Below are 21543 nucleotides of genomic sequence, written 5' to 3'. Positions count from 1 at the left end.
TTATAATGTACTGTACCACAGTATTAATTACATTTTTAACAGATAAATAAATCAAATTATATTTGGCTTGTGATGTGATGTCTGAAATACTTTAATTATCCCCCCAAATGTATGTAATTTTCTGGTTGCATGTATTAATTACTAGTCTGAAAGCCAAAGTAGAGTCCAAACACCAGATTGTAAACTGAATATACCCTAAATTTTCCAATTCACAATCATATAACACTGAGAAATTCAACAAATCTTGTTAAATTATTTCTGAATTACTATAGAATGTGTTTTTGTTGTCAAACTGAGGCACCTAGACCAAAGTATTCTGACAAACTGCTGCACATCATTGATTCAGTGACTGATTCAGTGACTACTGTTTGAGCTCTCATTCATAACACAAGACACTGATTATTTATTTTGAATGCTGTCATATCAAACACAGTAAGAAAACAGAGCCCTGGGAAACAACAACATCAAGGCCATTAGAAAGAGCTTCCCTTTAAAAGGAAAACACTTATTAAACAAACATAACGCTGTCTGAGAAGAACACAGAGCTAAACCCTACAGGAAACAGTCTACAGGCTTGTAAAGAAAGGCTATGTGACTGACCATAGCTCTTCTTCACCCACATTTATCACCTCTCAATTATCGGTCACCATCGGCACACTCTGCCACTCGCTCTTTATCATTCCTCCACATCTCTTCTCTCAAGTAAAAACAGCAAGACTTCCAAAGCTGGTTTTAAAGCGTCCTACATACACACAGCTTAAGTAAGTGTGTGTGAGAAAGTGGGGGGTGGAGGTAGTGGGTAGGGGGTTATCAGGTGTTAAGGAAACTAAGCAGAGCTCCATTTGCAAACACATAAACCACTTTGGGCTTCCAGAGTGACATCGCTGCATGTCTGAGTTGATTCTTGTGCAGCATAAAGAACTATATTTAGAATAGTTTGTACGCTGTTGCTTTGATTTGAAGTTCACAAAGTTTACTTTTTCATTTTGGATTAGGCAGAAGCTACACTAGCACGGTTTATTTTTAAAGGTGGTCACAAAGTTTGAGTTGGTCATAATACTCCCCATAATACTACCCCCAGCCCCTGACACACGTTCATAGGCAAAAACTGGCCATAAAACTCAACGTCATCCAATGAATTTAATACAAGATTTATCAATCTGTATTATCAGTTCTGAAACAACAACTGTATACACAACACAAATTAGCACTGTCTTGCTATTAAATTCTTGAAGACAGACCCGCATCATGACCACCCCCTCAACCAGCTGCCATCTTGCTGCAGTACACTACATACTTTCATACGCAGGAGCAGCAGATCACACCTTTACTTTCTAACTGGAGCCCAATTCCACCCTTTCTGTATTGATTTGCAAGATTGGGCTAGAAGACACTTTAAATACCTGTTTAAATCTATTCTTCATAATAAGATCACAGCATGAGCTGAACATATTTACATTATTACATATCTGCTGCAACAGTTAGCAGGAATTATGCTCACTGGGATGTAATAGAAACACAATAAATAAAAAATGCCCTACTAAATAGTCATGTTCCACTAATCCTGAGGTGGGGTCTAATCCAGTTCTGAGGAGCTGGTCTTGTTTCTGCTGGATATACTTATTTCTTTGCTAAAATGAGCCACTGCAGCCCCACATGCAATACAATACAACTTATTCTCTTTCATTAGTGTGAGTTAAGCTGCTGTTTTACCACAAAAGTTCTTTGTTTACCAAGACTCTGATTTCTCTAGCACCATAACTACAGCCCTGTGTTTAATTAAATGCAGACAAACTGACAAAAATGGCTTAATTTTAGTTCCCAACAAACCACTGAATATGTGAATTTAAACGTCTTCTTTCTTACAAAGATTAATTTAAAGAGAAGGGAGGAGAGGAACTCTCTGGGTGATAGCTATTTGAGAATGAGAATAGATTCCAGATGCTGTGCATCACATTAAGTCTCCACACAGACACACACACACCTGAAGCTAATAAAATGAACTGAGTTCCTGAGTCAATATTGTTGCAGCCCCACCTGCAGTAACATGTGGGGATTCCTCCCTAAGTCTGTGTCTAAGGTCAGCTGGACAGAGTTTTAAACTCATGGGGACATGGGGAGGGGAACCTCGTCCCACATCAGATCCCAGCAGAGACATTTCAAAGACATGAGACACACCAACGGACAGAGAGAAAGAAATGAGAGGAGGAGGAGGAGAAGGAGGAGGAGGAGGACAAAGAATCCCATTCCATGAAGCAGAAGAATTTCTTTCGTCTTGCTCTAAATAGCCCAAGAATGCAAGGCATATGTTTCATGATCCTTCATATCAAATATCCCACTGATATCTGCAATTGCAGACACATTATCAGAAATGTCCATGTTCTATTATAGTTTTTGTTTTAAATTTAAAAAATGCAATGACAGAGCCTAAAAGAAGAAACTGCAGGTAAGAATGGAACTGTTGTGTAAAGAAATCTGTCATTGCATGGTGAAGTTATGTGACCTTGTATGAACATTTTACACAAACAGTGAGCTTAAATTTGAATAAAGTCATTTTCAACTGCAGATACATTTAAGTAACACAAACATAAACACACTTCACTGTCAGTATAATAGATTATTCCTAGGACAGATACAGTAAAATGATGTGTCTGCTATTGCACTCAGTCCTCATTTTACTTCTATATATAAATCAGCCTGATTTATATACCACTAGTATTTAAATCAGTGAGAGAGAACAGGTCAGATCATTATTATCAGTAATTTTGTTATCAGCATTTTGGACAGGTTCACAGTTTTCATATGTTCATCTGCAAGCTGCAAACTATTTTTTGACAGTTTTGTCTATTTGTCCAAAATAAGGCTGACTGCTAAAAGAGTCCTTAGAGTCTAACATAACATTAGCAAAGTTCCTATATCTGACTAAAAAGCCCCAGATTATTCAGTGTGTGGTCATTTAAGACGGTTTCTACTTTAAACAATGATGATCATCACAGCACAGACACCAGAGAACCGAGCAGCACCTTCACATCAGCAGTCGGGGAAGAGCGAGTGGGAACCTTGAGCTCTTGAAGATTTATTGCTGACGTTTTAACTGCTTGAGGTGATACATGCTGTACAGAGCAAATGAAAGCTACTATGATACCGTAGCCAAGTTAAAGAAGACCAATACCGAGATATTACAAGAAACCAGACCTGTTCTGCAACCATCCTGAACCCTGTAAAGATAAATTCCACAATGGTGACACTACTAATGTGGAATGAATCCTTGAATTTCCTGCAGGGTGAAAACAACCTGAACCACCAGGAAAACAAAGGGAGGCGGCGAAGGCCAGTTTTCATGGATGAATGAAAAGACTAAATATACTCATTTCCTCTGTGGCTGCAAAGAAAAGCCTCTTTGTTTCAGGTGAGTTTCTGCTTCGGTATTGAGCCGTGCAGCCTCCACACCCTCCCATCCATCCAGCCCAGCCTGTCATCCTGACACTGTGAGGCATTGTGGGAAGATACGTTATAAATCGCCTGGACCCAGCGGTGACACACGGCCACAAATCAGACCTGCTCACTCCTGCCACAAGAATCAAGGCTGGCCACTGGAAGGAAATCAGTGTGTGTGTGAGGGGGTAATTACCCACCACAAGGCCATAAAGGGTTGATGAGTTTGTCTTACTCTTATTCATTTGTACACAAACACAGACAGTAAATCTCACAGGTGAAGTGAAACATGATGTATTGCTAACACAATTCTCAGCTTAACATTGTTCAAGATGTTTGATTGACTACAATAATCAGCTGTCTTTAAACCTTTAAACCTCGTCTCCTTGACATACATCACCGCTAAATTCAACCATTAAATTTACAAAATATAAAAAATATCCCAGAAAGCAGGCCAAAAAAATGAGAAGCTAAATTTACTCCAAACCTCTACACTGAAACTAAGTTATAAATAAATATGTCAGCTATATCCGTGTTTGACAGTAGTCCTTCTCATGTAATTTAATGCTTACTGCAAAGTACATTTTACGCTTCAAGTCTACTTTCCTGCATTTTCAAATTTAAGTTTTGGACTCTGAGCCCTTCTAAAATGCAGCTGAGGTCCACATTACTGTGCCTGAATGCCTCTCATGTGGACAAGGATAATATGGTCATCCTGTTAAATAAATCCAAATAAATGAACACTGAGGTTTGAACATAACTATGGAGGAAGGATGTCTTATACTGTATGAATTGCAAAGTGTACTGAGGCAAATTTAGGAAACTGGGCTGCGTAAATCACACTGTATATAGACATGCACAGCTCATTGAAGCAGCTGTCCACAAAAACAGTGCAGCATGGTTCTGGTATCCCACGCTGGATTTTAAAAAATACACAAATCTGTGTAGCTTACAGGTGTATTTAGAAGATCACAAACTTGCTGTTTGAAGCTGTTCCAAACTATTGCAATGGATGTAAAATAATTTAATTTATGAACCCAAACACTGTACAAAAACAGGACTGTTTGACATGAAATTAAATAGTGAATGTTGGCCACAAGCAGATGCATAAAGAAATATATCAGCATGGACATTTGCATCAGCTGTGAGAAAAGTCATATCAGTCTAACTCCAGTGGAGTCCTTCAAAGACAGAGTCAGATCTAGCTGGATAATGAGAGGAAGCATTCACTTCTGCTCCATTTACTGATATTTTCGCTCTCATTCTCAGTAACTACAAAGGAAGAGAGAGGGAGAGAAAATAGAGACTTTAGAAACAGCCAGAAAGGTCACACATGCTTCTAGGTGCGTTTGAGTGTGTGTGTACGTACATGAAAGATCAATAACAGCCTGCAGTGTTTTACAGGGAGCCTGGTTAAACATGGCACCTTGTAATCAGGGCGATGGCGTTACACGCACACATGAGGATGAGTGTGACCTTACCAGGCATCTTTGAAGGTCCCAATGTGCACAGAATAGAAAAATCACGATTACAGTGCAAGCACATACACACACAAACACACTTGGGATGAGGCGCTGAATTATGCAGGTCCGCCCACATCTCTTTTGAGGCTTAGAGTTACGTCAGCTGAACACAGAGGCAGAGTGGTGACAAACTCTCAGACTGACCAGACGACCAAAACAGTCTGTCTGCGCAGGCTCAGTTAAACAGTAAACCCACCTGATCAGCCAACCAAGACTGAAATCAGCACAATGATTAAACAGCGCTGGCCGAGCTCTGGATGCCTGCAGGTCCTGAAGAAGTCAGTCTCTCTCTTTTGACTGCATATCTAGGGCCTCCACAGTAATTAACTGCTGTTTAATGTAGGCTTTAAAGCCCTACCCAGATGGGACTGCCGTTATCTAGGGTCCTCTTAAGATTCTAATAACTACTGAGGTCGTATGAGTCCTAATTCCTGTATGAATTTGCCTTGTCACTAATCAGCAAAGTAAAAATTCCACCGCAAATTAGCCCCAATTCAGAGGTCATCTGATAATATTAGTCTAATGTGAGGTGGTTAAGGGTTTTCTTTTTTTTTTTTTTACAGGTTTTATTGGGTTTCGTTCCTTATTCATTGACACCAACGATTGTAAAGGTATCAGTGATGAGTAATTGGTTTTTTTTTATCTCATGGCATCATCAGCAGTTTGCTCAGTGCCAACACTAAACACTGTTTTAATAATCTCAGGAAATCTTTTCTTACATCAGTTTAAGCTAATAAACTCCTAACTTCAGATGTTAAACTAGCAACTGTTCCAAAACAACCAAGTTAACATCTGCTAAAAACAATGTGATGCAAGCAAAAGCCCAGGAATTTGAAAATAACTGGCTCTGATTGAAAACTGCAGACATAAAATAACATATAATTATTTTAATTGTCAATTAATCTGACAATTATTTTTAAATAGTGTAAGAAAACAATGAAAAATAGCTGTCACAATAACCCAAAACCCCAAATGAGATAATCAAATCAGTTATTTTCTCTGATAATCCTTCCAAAATGCAAATATATTGATGTTGTTGTCAAACTAGATTAATTATTAATAAAGATTAATATTTATATTTGATACCCAAATTTAAATCAAATCAACTATCCACAAAAATGCTGATTCATTTTCTGACTCATCAGTTAATTAATTAATAAGTTTTATGGATTTAGCTCGTCCATGCAAATTCAATAATCATTTTAGCCCTGTGGGAATATGCATTAAGCTTAAAATTAGCTGTAGAAGCCTGCTGTTATATTATCCTCCACGGGCTCCCGGTCCTACACTGGATTCAATTTAACATCTGTCTCCGGACTCACAAATCCCTATAACACCAGACCTAGTCCACCTCGACACTGGTCACAGCCGCAGCTCCTCTGACACGGACCCCATGTCTCCACCATCTGACCTGTTACAGTACCAATATAAAATTATTATTATTATTATTATTATTATTATTATTATTATTATTATTATTTCTGTGCACCTCCACACTGTGCTGCCTCTGAAGACAAACAGCTGACACTAATGTGAACAGTCGCTGCCAATGTTACCCAACACCGACAAGCTGCTGGACGCTGCTATGGCAACCACCTCAGCTGGGTGTCATGTTGCCATGGCGCCGGTAGGCAGGCCATGCCGGCTTCTCAGGTGTCAGGTGGACAAACAAAGAAAGCAGGGCGGCCAAATACGCTACTACAGCAAAACCGGTCCGACTGAAACAAATACCAAGAACCTCACTATAATCCTGCTGTTATTCCAAATGACCATCCACTAATTCTGGATAACGGCATCTCAGGGACAGAATAAAAAGCATGTGTGACTTCTTCCTCCTCCTCCTCCTGACTCTAGGTCCTTTTTCTCTGCCTCCTACTCTGAACTGATCTGGATCACACAGCCCTGTTCCTTAAAAATTTGATCTAAATTAGGATCTCAGACCCTTAAGTGTGAGGTTGTTAAAGGGTATTTAACCATTTCCTCCATTTGTAGAGACAGGCACATACATGTTTGACCTCAGGAGCTAACTACTAGTGCTGAAACATGCTACACGGCCTCCTCTGCAGCTCTGTTTGCACCGTCCACAGCAGACAACATGTATGTGTGCCCTTTCATCCACACATACATCTCCAATAGACATAAGTTATAAATCAGCTGAGAAAAAGGCTGCTAATACATGTAGCTCTGCATGTATGAACTCCTGTCAGTATGTCACTTGCACTAGAACTGGAAACTAAACCACTTTTTACAGCTAGGTGTCAATTTGTTAAGAACTTGTGCATTTTATAACAGATTCAGGAATTTCCAATGATGGTTGAATTCCTAACATGCACTAGTTTGGCTTTCAAACCAGACTCATTAAAATGCCCACTACAGAAGCCTCACATTTCAATGTGCCTTTAAATAAAAAAACATTCGATGAAGCTTGCAGATATTTCATCAGTTGAAACTGATGCAACTGATGCCACAAGTATCCAAATTAGTAGATGACATCATCTGGCCTTTAACAAAAACCCAGCTCAAAGAAGGAGCAGCTCTTCTCTGAGCCTAATTTCCACATGTGCAGCATTAACTGCACCAGGACATTCCAGTAACCAGTCACAAAAAAAAAGGTTTCAAATACTTTCCTCTGACATCGACAGCTTTATGTGGCGAACCTGGCCACTGGTGGATAGTGTAGCGCATTTGCATCAGGCGCTGCCTCCTTAGACAAACAAGAAACTGGGTACAGTAGCTGCAGCCTCTCCCCTTCTACACACACACACACACACACATAATATCTAAGGAAACTAAACAAAAAACTGTTTTACAACCAAACCCTGGACTCTGAGGTACACACAAACACAACACAGTGATGTCAGCCCCAGACACACATCTCCTGTCCTACTGCTGTGTGTTTGTGAGTGTAAATGTGTGTGTGTCAAATCCATTCTCATGAAATGGGGTGAACAGCTATGACCGGCTAAGATCAACAAATATGAGCGGGTGGAGCAGTGCACATGGAAGTCCCCGGCGAACTCAGGACACCCACACAGTATTCTTTCTCTATTTTTTTTTTGGTCAAATTCTCCACCCGACCGTACCAGGTGGGTGGGGTTGAACTAAGACAGGGTGAGGACAGGGTGCAACGCCACTGGGGGGCCTAATAACAACCAGTCGATGAGAGGAGTGGAGTTAGGACAAACACAGACCTCTGTGATCAGTTTCTAGCAACAGCTATGTAATTACATATGTGTATAGTTATAAAACAATTAGGGCTTAGTGTCCCTTTACTGTTGTTTCTGACCACCCAACTATTTTAAAGCTAATATTCACCCTTTTTTAGCTGCATTTTGCTAGGGATGGGCGATAAAGACTTACTGTATCACTTAACTACAATATTCTTGCAATTATAATATAAATCAAAACAGTACCAGTCAACAATATGTTTTGGCCACAAGTCGCCTCTACATTTTCAGCCTTTGTTAGCACTTGTTTCTGACACAATTGCTGATTTTCTGCCAAATGACAGAGAAAGCCTTTTCTTTAATTAACTCTTTATCCAACTTCAAATACACAAACCAGGCTAGACCACCATGCGCAGTGTGTTTGTAGATACAGCACGTCATCATTAGCAGTTAGCATAAACCTGGTTTATCATTGCTTTGTGGCCGGCAGTAGCAGGGGTGTAATGATTCTCCTTAGAGGTTGGGGGGCTTTCAAAACACAGATGACCTACACTCTGTACTGTACCTGAAAACCTCACAACATAGATGATGACATGAAACAATGAATGTGTGTGTTGTGTTTTCACAACCATTACACCTCTAGTGAAAAGGTGTCTGCTTTAGTTGGAAACTGAAACACTGATTCAAATAGTCAAACAACAAAATCAACAGCTGAAAGTTAAAATACTGCTGCACAAAGCTGAGAAACTGCATTTTGCATTACACATAATCATATGAACCATTATTAAACTCAGAAATAGGGTGGATAGTTCGGCTCCATCACATTCCTTTTTCTAAGAAATCATAAAAAAATTGAGTTCATCTGAACATCTGCTGTAAAATGTTAGTTACAGTTCAACAACACCAAACCAGCAACAATTTCAACACACAGAGACAGTGCCAAATATTTTGTGGTCCCTGTGTTGCATTGCAGAATGTCACTGGTGTTTTGTGTTGTTTATGACAGCAGCGTGTGTGTGTGTGTAAATAGCTTGTTATGTTGGTAATTAAGTTTAATCAATAAAAAAATAAATATATTTTTTAAAAAACATCACACCCTAAACCAGTTTCTCCAGCCAGAACTCTAACTGCCTCTAATTTCCCACACTGACTTCGACCATTAGACTTTATTTTGTAAAATGTTGAAAAATACAGACAGATACTGTTTATATGCAATAACTAAAATGTACAGGGCACAGTCTCATAATCTGACAGCAAGCACCTCCTACCCTAGTTCAAAACACAAAAATATTAATTTAACTATCATGTAAGATAAAACCAGCACATATTGGTATTTATGGCATATTGTTGCCATAAAACAACACTTTTATTTTTCTTTCAGCAGCTTCTGCTGTGTCTAGAGTGCAGAAACAGTAGAAAAGCATTTTTGGGTTTCATTCAGTCAGCATATTGTATAAGTATAAATGTGCTATAGCTAGGTATCCAGAAGGAACAGAGCATTTTCCACAGACCTTTCTTAAAACCTAACATGTCTTGGGGTGCCACTAAATCTACTGCCAACGTAGAAATTAGCCCCTGAGCATCTCCTGTGATGTATTCTTCCTGTTTGACTGTTGCACATGCTGCAGGATGTCTGGAAAGCAGCCCGTGCTGGAACTCTTAAGAGACTTCGACAAAAACCTAGCAATTCGGTGCTGTTATTTTAGATTTCAGAAACACAACACAAATGGACCAAGACATGCGGGCAGACCAATTCCCGCTTTTCAGAAATAAGTGGATTTTTATCTACTAACCATCCACATCCATTATTTTGGCTGTAGCTGTACTGACCACATGTAAACTGCCTGCATGTGGCAAACAATGGGTTTTACTCCCAGTCATTACACAAGCTGCTCCTTCTTGTTTTCCCTCCTTGTTGGTCACTACTTAGACATTGATCTTTTGCAAAGCACCATGGGATATTGTAGTGAGCGGTTCAAAACACTCATAGTCATTGGTCCCTGATTGCTGTCTGATCCTGCAAGGTCAACAGAGGGGTTTACCTCCCGTGCGATTGGCCCACAGGAGGCAAGCAGGTTGTGACTGACAAGTGGGAGAGCATATCATCTGGCTGAGAGGGCGACACAAGCCAATCGAAGCAAGTGGAGAAATAAAAAAAAGGGGGCACGTCGGGGAGGAGGTGAGCCTCTGAGGGGATTAACACAGTCTGACAAGCTGGCTGGGACAAACACACACATACATGCAGCTTTGAGGGCGGGCTGCTCTACTGAGCACGCACAATACACTGCTTGTTTTAGGACAAGAGGAAAAAGAGAAAGATAGATAAGAGAGAGGCCAAATCACAGAGAAGGAATGTGTGTTTGACAGTGGGAAAGAGAGTGAGAGAAAAGACAGCGAGACTATGAACTGCAGGTGCTTCCCAACTAATGCGCCTCCATGAAAAGAGAAACTCCCGCTGTGGCCTTAATGTAAATTCCATGACTTTCCCAAATGTCCTTTTCTGGTTTATTAAGGAGTGCAACATCTGCACTCGACTCAAGTTTCACTGAAAGTTGTCTACTGCAATAAATGATTAGAACTAGCAGTTATGACACTCAAAAGTACATTTATAACAGTTTGTAAAACTCACCATTGTTCACAGCGGCATTATCATGTTACCTGACCTTCTCTGTCTGGAACAAGCTTCTCAAAATTTCAAGTGCATTCCAGGAATTCCAGGATCGGTAGGAACCCTGAAAACTATGTCATGATACCCAAATAGATCCTCAAACTCACACACTCACATGGAGACACTGGAGTGCTTACGGAGGCTTCTTTAGGGAGCATTTTACATATATTGATCTGGTTTAAGGAGCCATTCTAAAGAAATGAACTGCCTCCAAGTAGAGCTGGGTTTGTGCAAGACTGACCAAGTTTAATTTAAGCCTTAAAGAAGCTGTAAATTAAATTAAGAATCAATTATCTTATACATGTCACAACTTAAACAAATGTGTAAATATAAACGGTGTAGCTCAGATGACTTCTCACTGGAAACTCTGCAGTGAGAAACCACAACGTTTCTAAGAATGTCCCTTTTTGCACAGCCTTAAGCCTCAATAATTTTGTTGGAAGGTTTTTTAGGAGTCTATAAAAATGTGCCTGGGACTGACTTCAGTTGTTGTTATGCTGTATCTTATGTCTGAGCTTGTGTTGTTTTCTTTGTTCTTTGTATCTAAAACAGTAGATATAGCAGCTTAATGTTGGGCTTGATGGTACATGCTAAAAACGAAACCCAACTCTAATTACTTATACATTTGACTTGTAAAAGTCAGTTCTTGCGGCTGCATCTTTCAAACTGAAACAAGTTTCTACTTTACTACAGAAAGCCTAACATAAAGCCTAAATCGCTCTACAGGCTGCTAAAATGGATTTCCCCAACATACTGTAAATAAATATCCTGGTTGTTCTTTCTATTTAACAGCCAGCAGCCAATAGATCTGCATTAGAGCTGCATTAATTACTGTTGTTACAGAGATGGGTGTGACAGAAAAACAGTAGCTCCTGACAGTAAAAACATGTTGTAAAAATTATGTTCAGTCTTTAGAGATTCTTCAGGGCAACTTAAGCAATAAGTTCCTTCCCAGGAGCTTCTTCCAAAGAGAGAGAAACACCTGCTGTAGCCTTAATGTAAATTCCTTCATCGCTCCATGATTTTTTCCATAGGTTTTTTTTAGTTTATTAGGGGTGTAACGCCTGGACTCTACACACACTTCTCTGGAAGTTGTCTAGTGCAATAAGAGAGTGTTGTTGTAGACTTTGATAGTGAAGAGATATCTTTAAAACTAACATCTGACTGAATATCCCAAAAACTAAAATAAACCTGACACTTCATTCAATAAATAAATATAGTAAATGTTCCATCTAATTGTATGGCATTTTTGAGTCTGATTTATATAGAAATAGAGAAAATTTTAAAGTATTCACAAACTTCTAAACGTTTAAATTGGGAAGTGCAACTTGAGCAATAATTTCTTCAAGAGATAAAATAATGCAGAACAATTAAGAATATTTGTTGCTGTAAAAGCCATTAAATTCTCAACTACATGCTGAGATCACTGACTTAAATGTATCAAGACATTAGCAGCAATACGTATGATTGATTTGCTTCATAAATGAAATTCACCGACTGGATAAAAGGTATCAGTGAGCTCACGAATGATCTGAGATGTCTGACTTAAGAAATAAATAATAGCCCGTATCAAACAGGTGCAAAGTGCATCCGGACTAAGTAAATCTGACAACTTACAAGCAGGAAAATACTTGATGTTTAATCCACACTGGATTCAGTATGACTGAGCAGTGGTTGGCTGGTGCAAGGTTACTTATCCAATATGTTGTGCGTTTGTGTAGAGATGGACCATAACTCTCCTGGACAGGCAGGGGTTGTGATCTGTTGCCCTACTTCGTGTTAAACCTATGTGGACCGATTTCCCTCAAGGACACACATGCACTGTTTGGCCATGAAATGTGACATGCAGCACATTTACAGCTTCATCAGATGTGGACAGCAACACAGACAACATGTCACTCTCAGACGCAAATTGTCAGGTCTGCAGGCGGGGGTAGATGGTAAAAACTAACATCTGTCTGCGAGGTTAAATTAGGAGAACTGAGCTGACTTATTATTGGAAAGAAGGAAAGCATTAAAACATCAGCAATTCTACAATACTCATGGACTTTCCACACAAGAGTTAACAATAGCAGACATCTGAAAGTCAAATCTTAAATGAAACTGGAAGCACTCATATCAGCCCCATTGATATGAGCTTTACACTCTTTATTCAGGGAGTTGATACGGCTCCATGCTCATTGCCACTAACATCCCAGGCCTTTGCCTGTTTTCACACAGTGAGTGGATTGTGCACCTTTTGTTATCAGTTAGTACACAGTTTCTTCTCCATGTGGCCTGTTCTATCAACAAACTTCACCAGCAAAGAGGAAAAAACAAAAAAGAGGGAGCAGACCAATATCAGGGATTGTAATCTCCACAAAGTCACATTTGTACAAGGTTCACGTTAGAATCTATTTGCACTATGAAGATCTGTACCCACACTACAGCGGCACACACATCTTTATTCATACTTGATTGGGGATACCTACATGGATGATGGTACTGGGACATGGCAACTCTGAATGGCAGCAATAAGCAAGACAAAGCGCTGCGTTGTTTCTTGCATAAAACTGAACAATATGAAGAAGTGAAAGAAATAGAACAGCATGAGTAACTGCCTCACACGAGCAGCGCTGGAAGAATCTTTTCATTCTTATGATGTATAGTAAATACATAAAGTAAACGTGTGAACTGTATGCTCAACCCTAATTAGCATGCAGGTCAGAAATATAAATTTGCAATCAGTGTTTTAAACTAGAGACAAAAACTCATCAATGTATCCAAGTAGAAATACAGTTGTCAAGAGTATATGGGGCCTTAGCTTTAGTAGGATCCTCTAAACACCTACATAATTATTACATTGCATTAATTTGGGAGATGCTTTTGTGCAAAGTGACTTACAATAAGTGGATTCCATCCATGCAGACAGCATTCAACACTGGGAGTGTATCCCCTTTAAACAAATGACTAAAAGCATGTTCAGTGCTACAGCAGAGATACTTAAAGTGTTTTTCCATTAAAGAGACATAACTAAGTGCAAGCAAGGGTTGTTGAGATGTAGTATGAGAGATTCAGCACATCTAGAAACTGCAAGGCACAGTTTAGGCTTTAGCAGTCAGCCCACCAGGCAAACTGAGGTCGAGAGCTGCATCATCCCGTCTCAAACTATCCATCCAATGATGACCTCTTTGACCTAATATTAAAAATACCTTCGATAACAACCATTGTTGTTATTACTGCAGACTAAAAGCTCACACACACTTCTTTTACAGCTACAGGGTTACCATGGTGACAAAGCCAGCTAGTGACCACATGACATGATGGAGGGAAGACAGAGAGATGGAGGACATGGCCAATGAATACACAGAAGGACAGTGGAAACAGAATAAATGCACAGAGCAGACAGCTACTTTTTGTGTGTGACCTCACAGTATTGTAGTTGTGGCTGAGGGCAGCAGATCTGTTAAACAGGCCTCCACTGTGCTGCTGCCAAACACGTTGCCACTATCACCAGCTGCTCCAAACAGGTACACACCAGGCCGACACTGACCTTTTAGTCAAAGTCTGATATAAGCCAGCTAACAGTCCTTTTCCCTTTTTAGCAAGTGTCATTCCTGTGTTAAGGTCTTGTTATTAATGCTACTTCACAGAAGAGAAAAACTCTCAAAGATACGCTGTCTCCTAAGTGTTTCCTTGTCTTACCTGGTACTAGATCCTGAAGTAAAGAATACAATATTCTCTACGGTCTTTGAACCCCTCACACACAAGGCTTCAAGTTTTCAAGGCTCCATTTAGTAACTGATGCAGTGTTCACACATATAGATTCATTCATTGTCAATGGAGAGCTGGCTCTGCAGCCAGCTACCTGCTGTGGAGCATGACAGATTCAAAAGGAGGAAGAAAGTTAAGAAAGGTGTCACCTTTGTAAAAAAAAGAAATTGCGATTAGAGATTATTGTTGTGCAGCGGTAGATACATGACTAAAACTGTCCAGTCAGAGCTAAAGATGTTGATAACATGATCAACACAACACACCAAAAGTACAGATACTCGAGTCCAAATACTGCCAGCTACTGTGCTTCTGTATGTGTGAACCCAATGGCTAGATTAACACAATCAGTCCACACAGTAACAGGTAACACTTCTTATCAAATGTTAAACACTCCACAGTTATTCACTTTAGAAAGATACACCACTAGCTAAAGTTTAAACACTAACATTAACCACAGCGTGACTAACTGTGTCAACATTAACCAAACCTTCTGCCCTGAAAGGCATGACACACGTTCAGGTAGCAGTTTACTAGGTATACCAAGCTACAACTGATACACTCTGATGTAGAGTCATGCAATAAATCCTCCTTCATGGAGGTGATAATGTTGAGTATTTGTTCAAATTGTTATAGAGAAGTGTTGATTCAGCTCTATAAGCACTGTGGAGGATGCAGTTCAACACATCTCTACAGCAATTCGTCTGAAATGATCATCATCCCCTTTATGAAAAGGAGCATTTGCTGCAGGCCTGCGTTAGTTTTTGGTACGTGTACCTGATCACCTGCTAACTGAGTGTACTTTACTACTTGTCACTGGTGCTAGGGGTGATTGTGTAGAACCTCAATCTGGAAATAGCCGCTGAAATCTGAAGAAAATCTGCTCACACATCAGACTGAACACCACATAATTCCGCCTAGACCACAGGAAACCCACTATCTCCACACAACACATACGTCCTGTCTAGTTTCCTGCTTCCTGCACAGAAGGGAAAAGGAGGGAGTGGTGGCTGATGTCACGGCGAGGCTGCTTACATGTAGCATTTGTGCCCTGTGGGAAAGACGGTGAATATGAGTTTCCTGCGACCAAATACCTTTCACCTAAAAGTCCAACAATTACTTCAATGGCAGCTACTGATGATTGCAATTTTCAAATCATCAGAATTGAACCAAGTCATTTTCTGACTGCTACTTGCAGTATCTTTGGTTTGTGCATCAAATTTGGAGTTAGAATCCTGATCAGGAGCAAAGAAAGCATATAAAAGGTTCTAAGTGGCATCATGCTAAATAAAAATGTTATATAATTGTTGTTTCCCAGTGTATTGTTTTTATTGTGTGCAGCAAAAACAACAATAATTCTACTGCACAGTGAATGTTTTTCCAATTCAGCTGTGAAAAAAATCACTGAGCAAATGTGTGGTCACTCCCGCTATAAAGCCCTAAGTCTCACATAAATGTTACACACCACTCCCATTTTTTATTTTTCTCCAGGGTCACAGTAAGAATGTGCTACATTTTCACCATTTTCTGTTGTGTTCTGCAAGAAACTGCACAGTTTTAAAGCTGAATTCAGTGTAGGAATTGTCACACTCTCACAGAAAAAGGTCTGCAGGATCATTCACCACACCCACTGACACTGCTGTGCAGCACAGTCTGGAGGTTACCCTTCACCCTCACATGTGACTCATGTCACTCTGTCACAGCAGACTGCAAATGCAGGCGAAGCTAAGTGGCTTTCTGACTTATTGCCATGTCATCAGGTGGTTTGAGAAAAGAAAAACTCCAAAAAGCTCTAACCATTAACATTTAAGGCGATTTCAACGATCAGAAACACCCGACAAGAGTAACAAAAGTTATAATATATAATAACAAATACGTTTCACTGAACAAAACTAAAGGAAATACAATGAACCTGTTCTGTCTTCCCAGCATGGAAGTGAAAGTATGCAACATGATGTAATATTTGCTTTCATTTCCAGCTCTGCATCAACATAAAAGCTCAGGAAGGTTTATTTAAAGCCTTTTTTTCTGCTAAATGTCTAAAGTTTGTATTCAATACAGTTTTCTGTCTTTTTAGGCTCCTGCACACACCCAGCTCTAAATCAAGAATCCTCTAAATCAGGCAGACACGCCATGAAGCCACAGTTTGGACGAAAGCAATGTTAAAAACTTTATGTATTACATTTGCAGTTTTCCTGTGGACGATGAGCATTAAAGCTGATGGTTTTCAGCGGGATGCAGAGATTTGGGAAGGTCATTGTCTGGCGGAGTTGATTTGGTGAGGCAGAAAGCATTGTTCCAGGCAGAATCAATCGGGAACTGGATAAACAGAAAAAGCTGCTGTTCCCATTTTTAACCATACTTTTTAACCATACAACTGTCTCGAGTTGTTCAGAAGAGGAGCTTTAAACACCTTGATCACAAAATTTAAAAAGTTCAGGAGCCTAACAGTAGACATAATCTGATTTATCTGATTAAGCCCCCTTCTGAGGAAAATCACATTTATACAGGTTACAGCTTCTGTCGTGGAATATGTTAACAAGTAAACATCAGACCTGCCTGATGAATAACAATGTTACATGTAATTACTGGCTTAAACAGAGCAACCTGACAATTACAAGGCTGTCATAGCCTTATACCAAATTGTACAGCGGGATACATACTGCCAGTAACTGGAAGCTATATTTGCAGTGAGCTTCCAGTGATATGAATCATCTACTATCTATCATTTATCTGGCATTATCCCTTGTACTGTATTCAAGGCCTACTTGTCCTGTAAGTGTGTCAGTATGTACTGTTAATGTTTGAGATATGATGCTCAAACACATCACAACGTGTCACTAAAAGTCCCACATGTGTAACAAGATAGTTCATTATGTGACTGATCCATCTAACCTCCAGTGCATGTATTGGGCTGCACCTTTCCAGCCCAGTGTTTTTTAATTCTGCAAAAAATGCCCCACATCTCTGCCTGCTGTGAGTCACCACGTGACACGAGTACCTGTTATGTTATAATGAGCCCCATCATAAGTCCCACAGCGGGACTTATTCAGTTTGGCTTGCAAGATTAAAAAGTTTGGGAACCTTTGCTCCAGACTAATCAGCCATCCATGGATAATCTAATCATACGAATGATCTCACTTCTCTCAGTGGCAGTTTAGTCTAAAATTAAGCATTTTTTCAATTATCAGATATAATAATTCTGTGTAGTGAATCTGATCTAAATCAGTATCAGTCGTACATCACACTGTAAATGATCATTTCAGAATAGCATATTTGATGCACAGCTACAGTCAGGAGCAGTCTAGACAGTGTGAAGGACACTTGTGCAGCTTGGGGGCTCCACCGGCTGACATATGGGGAGGGTGTGGTGTGGCAGGGAAGGCCATGCATCTGCTTACATTTAATCATGTGCTACTGGACTAAACTCTGAGCAGTCTAGAGCAACAACTGAGGCAATGCTGCTAAAGCAGAGAGGGAATTACAGCCTGAAGAACTTCTGGACTGGGTTAATCATTCCTCACAGAGTGTAGAGGCTGTGTGTGCAGTTCACAACCCTGGCCAACGGCTGGCCAGCTTCAATCCTGATAATTTAATCAGCTCAAGAAGAGGAGAGGGGGACCCTGTGGCCCCCTTCACCCTTATCCAAGAAGAGGTGGGGGTGGGCCACCCGCCTAAAAACGCTGCAGCTAACATAATCAAAGTCATAGCAGTAAATCACAACTACTTAGTCATGAGATGTGCCAATTAGAGGGCAAGGTCTGATGAATATTTACTAAATGCTTACAGACTAGAAACATCACAAAGCCATTGCTTTTCTCTGGTTGCTAGCTAGCTAAAGCCTGCAGGGAGGAGTTACTTATTTAGTCATGTTAATAGTAAACAGCTACAACTCTGAGAGTCCATGCAGGCGATTTAATTACAGCACTGCCCCTCAGTATGTTGCAGGGTCAAATTATTGCTGGTCAAACAAGCAGCTAGCTAGTGTGAGGACAATACAGGACGACATGACATGGTCTGACAGGGAGGTTGTGCTTTGGCTTGTAAGCTAGTAGCATCCCTGCTCTGTATGCCCTACCAGGTGTAAAAGCATTTTACATCCAGCTTGTTGCTAATAATTCAAGCTTTTCTCCATTTGCCCCTCATTACAAAGACCCTCACCGTTTTCTGGGTATGACAGCCATTGCAGACACTGCTGCAAGTCCGCTACAGCACCAGTACACACAGCTAACACTGATGTAGCCGGGGGAGCTAACGTTGGATTACAACTTCAGTTTCTCGTTTAAACGTGGATTATGGGTCTTCTACGGGAATGTCACCACACTGCCTTGTCAGTTTCTTCACTTTACCACAATATCGTGGTTCACGTTTGCTCCACAGGTAATGTGCTAGCTAACCAGCTAGCTAGTCCTGATACGTGCCGTTCCCTCTTGTATTGGAGACAACGCACCAAACTCCATTCAAAATCTGGCTATTCAGTGTTGTCTCCCTTATCACACGCCCGCACATTAAACGGAGCCATATTCCAATATGTTCAATAAAATCAATGCTATTCACTTCAAAATCGGCGTATTTATTACAAACACAGCACTAACTCGCACTGTAAAATGTTAACTTTGAGGATCATTCCTGTTGGTTCACAGATCCTCAGCTGTGGGTGGTTGATAACAATCGTAGCTAGCTGCGTTTTAATTTAAATAAAAGTTCTACGTGGTGCTGATCACTGGATAAATAATTCACCTGGTCAGTCGTCACGAAATCCATAATATTTACATAATATTACAGGCGTGATGTAGTGTAGTGGGTGAGCAAAACGACGAGCTAAATCGCCAGATTTTTGAATGGAGTTTGGCTTTCGTGCTCTCCATGCACGTACGGGGGACTTACCGCGGAGCAAACCGAGTAAACCACGCTGCCCACAACAGCTCGGCTTTCAACATGCCCGACCCAAGTGTCAGCCAGCGGCGGCTATAGGGTCAACATTCACCCAGGAGAGGCCCTGCGGGTCCGCGGCCTCTCCTGCCACTCAGGGCTGGTCTCCTACCTCTGTGGGCCGGCTGATCTCGAACAGGTCGAGCCGGTTGGCGTTCCAGTGGTTGATGATGTCGGCCAGTTTCCTCCTCTCCTCCTCCCTGCTCCCCGACATGGTGGACAGTGTTTCTGACCCTCTCCGTCCGTTAGTCCGCTCGAATGAAACTTCCCCGTCACGTTAGTCCACAGGAGACGAACACTCCGCCACCGACAGCACGGGTTCGGGTGTTTTACCGGGATCCGTCTCGCTCCGCTCCGCTCCGCTCCGCTCACCGAGCGACCTGCTGCTGCTGCCCGATCGGGTTCTCAGGCGCGTTCCCGGTGCCACTCTGCGCGCTCCCGACTCACGTCTGTGAACGTGCACAACTCTTTTAACCCTTTGAGGTCGAACGAGAACGAGCACATGATGCTGCTTTAATTAGTGAGGTGGTTAAGAGGGATTAGATCAGAATGCGTTAATTAAAGTCCAACAGCTTTATTTACATACATATAACACACATGCACATACACGAGGATGTTCACATACTTTATATTCAGTTCAATGTTATTTGTATAGGGCAGAAATGACCTCAAGGCAAATCAAAGTGTAAGATTTACAGAGTATAATTATATTAAAAAATTATATAGAAAACCCAAGAATCCCATTTGAGCAAGCATTAGGCAACAGAGGAGAGGAAAAACTCAATTTAGACAATTTTAGAGGAAGAAACCTCCACAGAACCAGGCTCAGGGTGGGCGGCCATCTGCCTCGACTGGTTGTGGTGAGTGGAAAGAGGAGAGAGAAAAGAACAAGAGGCAACAAAAAACAACAACAAGCAGCAAGTATATGCTAACTAACAATAATAACAATTGTAATAAATTTATATATTGTATTTGGACTAAAGCAAATAGTTGCCACATCCTTAATTTAAATAAAAGTAATAATACTAGTAGTACGATGTTTTAAGTCTGACAAAAACTCTGTAAGGTAAGATTACTGTATAAGATACAGTACCTTGTGTGTGTTTTACCATGTAAAATAGTGGTATCAAGCCCATTTACCCCATTACACAGCTACAAAGGGCTTTACTATGAAAAAACAAAAAAGTAATATAATTAAACATTAAACATTGCATTCTTTAAGGATAACACAGATGTTCTCACATTTGGATTGTGAAGTCTTGTATTAAGTCACTATCATGTTTTCAGATGCCTATAAATTGCTCGCACTGAAGAAATCTTTTGTTATTTTTTAAGATTTGAGAAACTTCTCGAGTATCTGCAGAAACACTGAAGAATCTTTATCAACTGTTTAATGTTATATTATCAGGTCACAGAGGCATTATACTGCAGAATGCATTTATTTTGTAGTAGTATTGTAGTAGTGTTTTTACATTGTTGCATAACTCCATTAAAAATAAACCTCATTATGACAAATACTTAAATAATGTTATGCTTTCATGTGTTTTTGACTTTCTAAAGCTATAACAAAACAATATCCTCTCTCTCAGATATACAAACATCAGGAATGTGTGTTCCTCAAACAGCAGGTCGAGCAGCACTATTTGTATTTGCTGTTGTCTTATTGTCTCCTAACTGTGCATGCAGCAGGTGCTAAATGCCTCACAACACTGCCAAGAGCCTCTGCTCCAAAACACAACACACACCGTACAATAGAGTGCACATAGCAGCCTATTTATCTACCTGCACATCCATTCATTCAATAAATTAAGCATCACTGTCGCAAGATAAGCTACTGTTTATTACTTTTTATTAAACACAGTTTTTCCTGACAAAAGTAAACACACACACACACACACACACACACACACACAGCTATTGTCTGCCGTCCAGACTGATAACACACTGCGCTCACTGCAGGATTTTTTCCTTCCTGTGGACACACACATCAGAGCATAATCAGCAAACTCTAGTTTCCACTCCGTGTGTGTGTTTGTGTGTTGACTGGGGGGTTTGGTGTCTTTATTTG

At 40.4% G+C, this 21543-nt stretch overlaps 1 protein-coding gene across 9 annotated transcripts in view; it reads right to left on the bottom strand.

The window, feature by feature from the left end:
- afdna (afadin, adherens junction formation factor a) overlaps positions 1-19886 on the bottom strand; it is a 75870-nt gene extending 55984 nt beyond the window's left edge. For 4 of the 9 annotated variants that reach the window (XM_026341275.1, XM_026341274.1, XM_026341277.1 and 1 more), the window contains exon 1: positions 19588-19886. In XM_026341275.1, the coding sequence (XP_026197060.1) occupies positions 19588-19689 (102 nt within the window). In that variant the 5' untranslated portion in view covers positions 19690-19886. The remainder of the gene's footprint in view (positions 1-19587) is intronic. The other 5 variants (XM_026341278.1, XM_026341280.1, XM_026341283.1 and 2 more) reach the window with 2 other exon arrangements.
- Positions 19887-21543: the final 1657 nt, after the last annotated feature.

This window comes from Anabas testudineus, chromosome 24, assembly GCF_900324465.2.
Source record: "Anabas testudineus chromosome 24, fAnaTes1.2, whole genome shotgun sequence".
Classification (NCBI taxonomy): Eukaryota; Metazoa; Chordata; class Actinopteri; order Anabantiformes; family Anabantidae; genus Anabas; species Anabas testudineus.
This window is presented reverse-complemented; position numbering and strand designations above follow the sequence as displayed.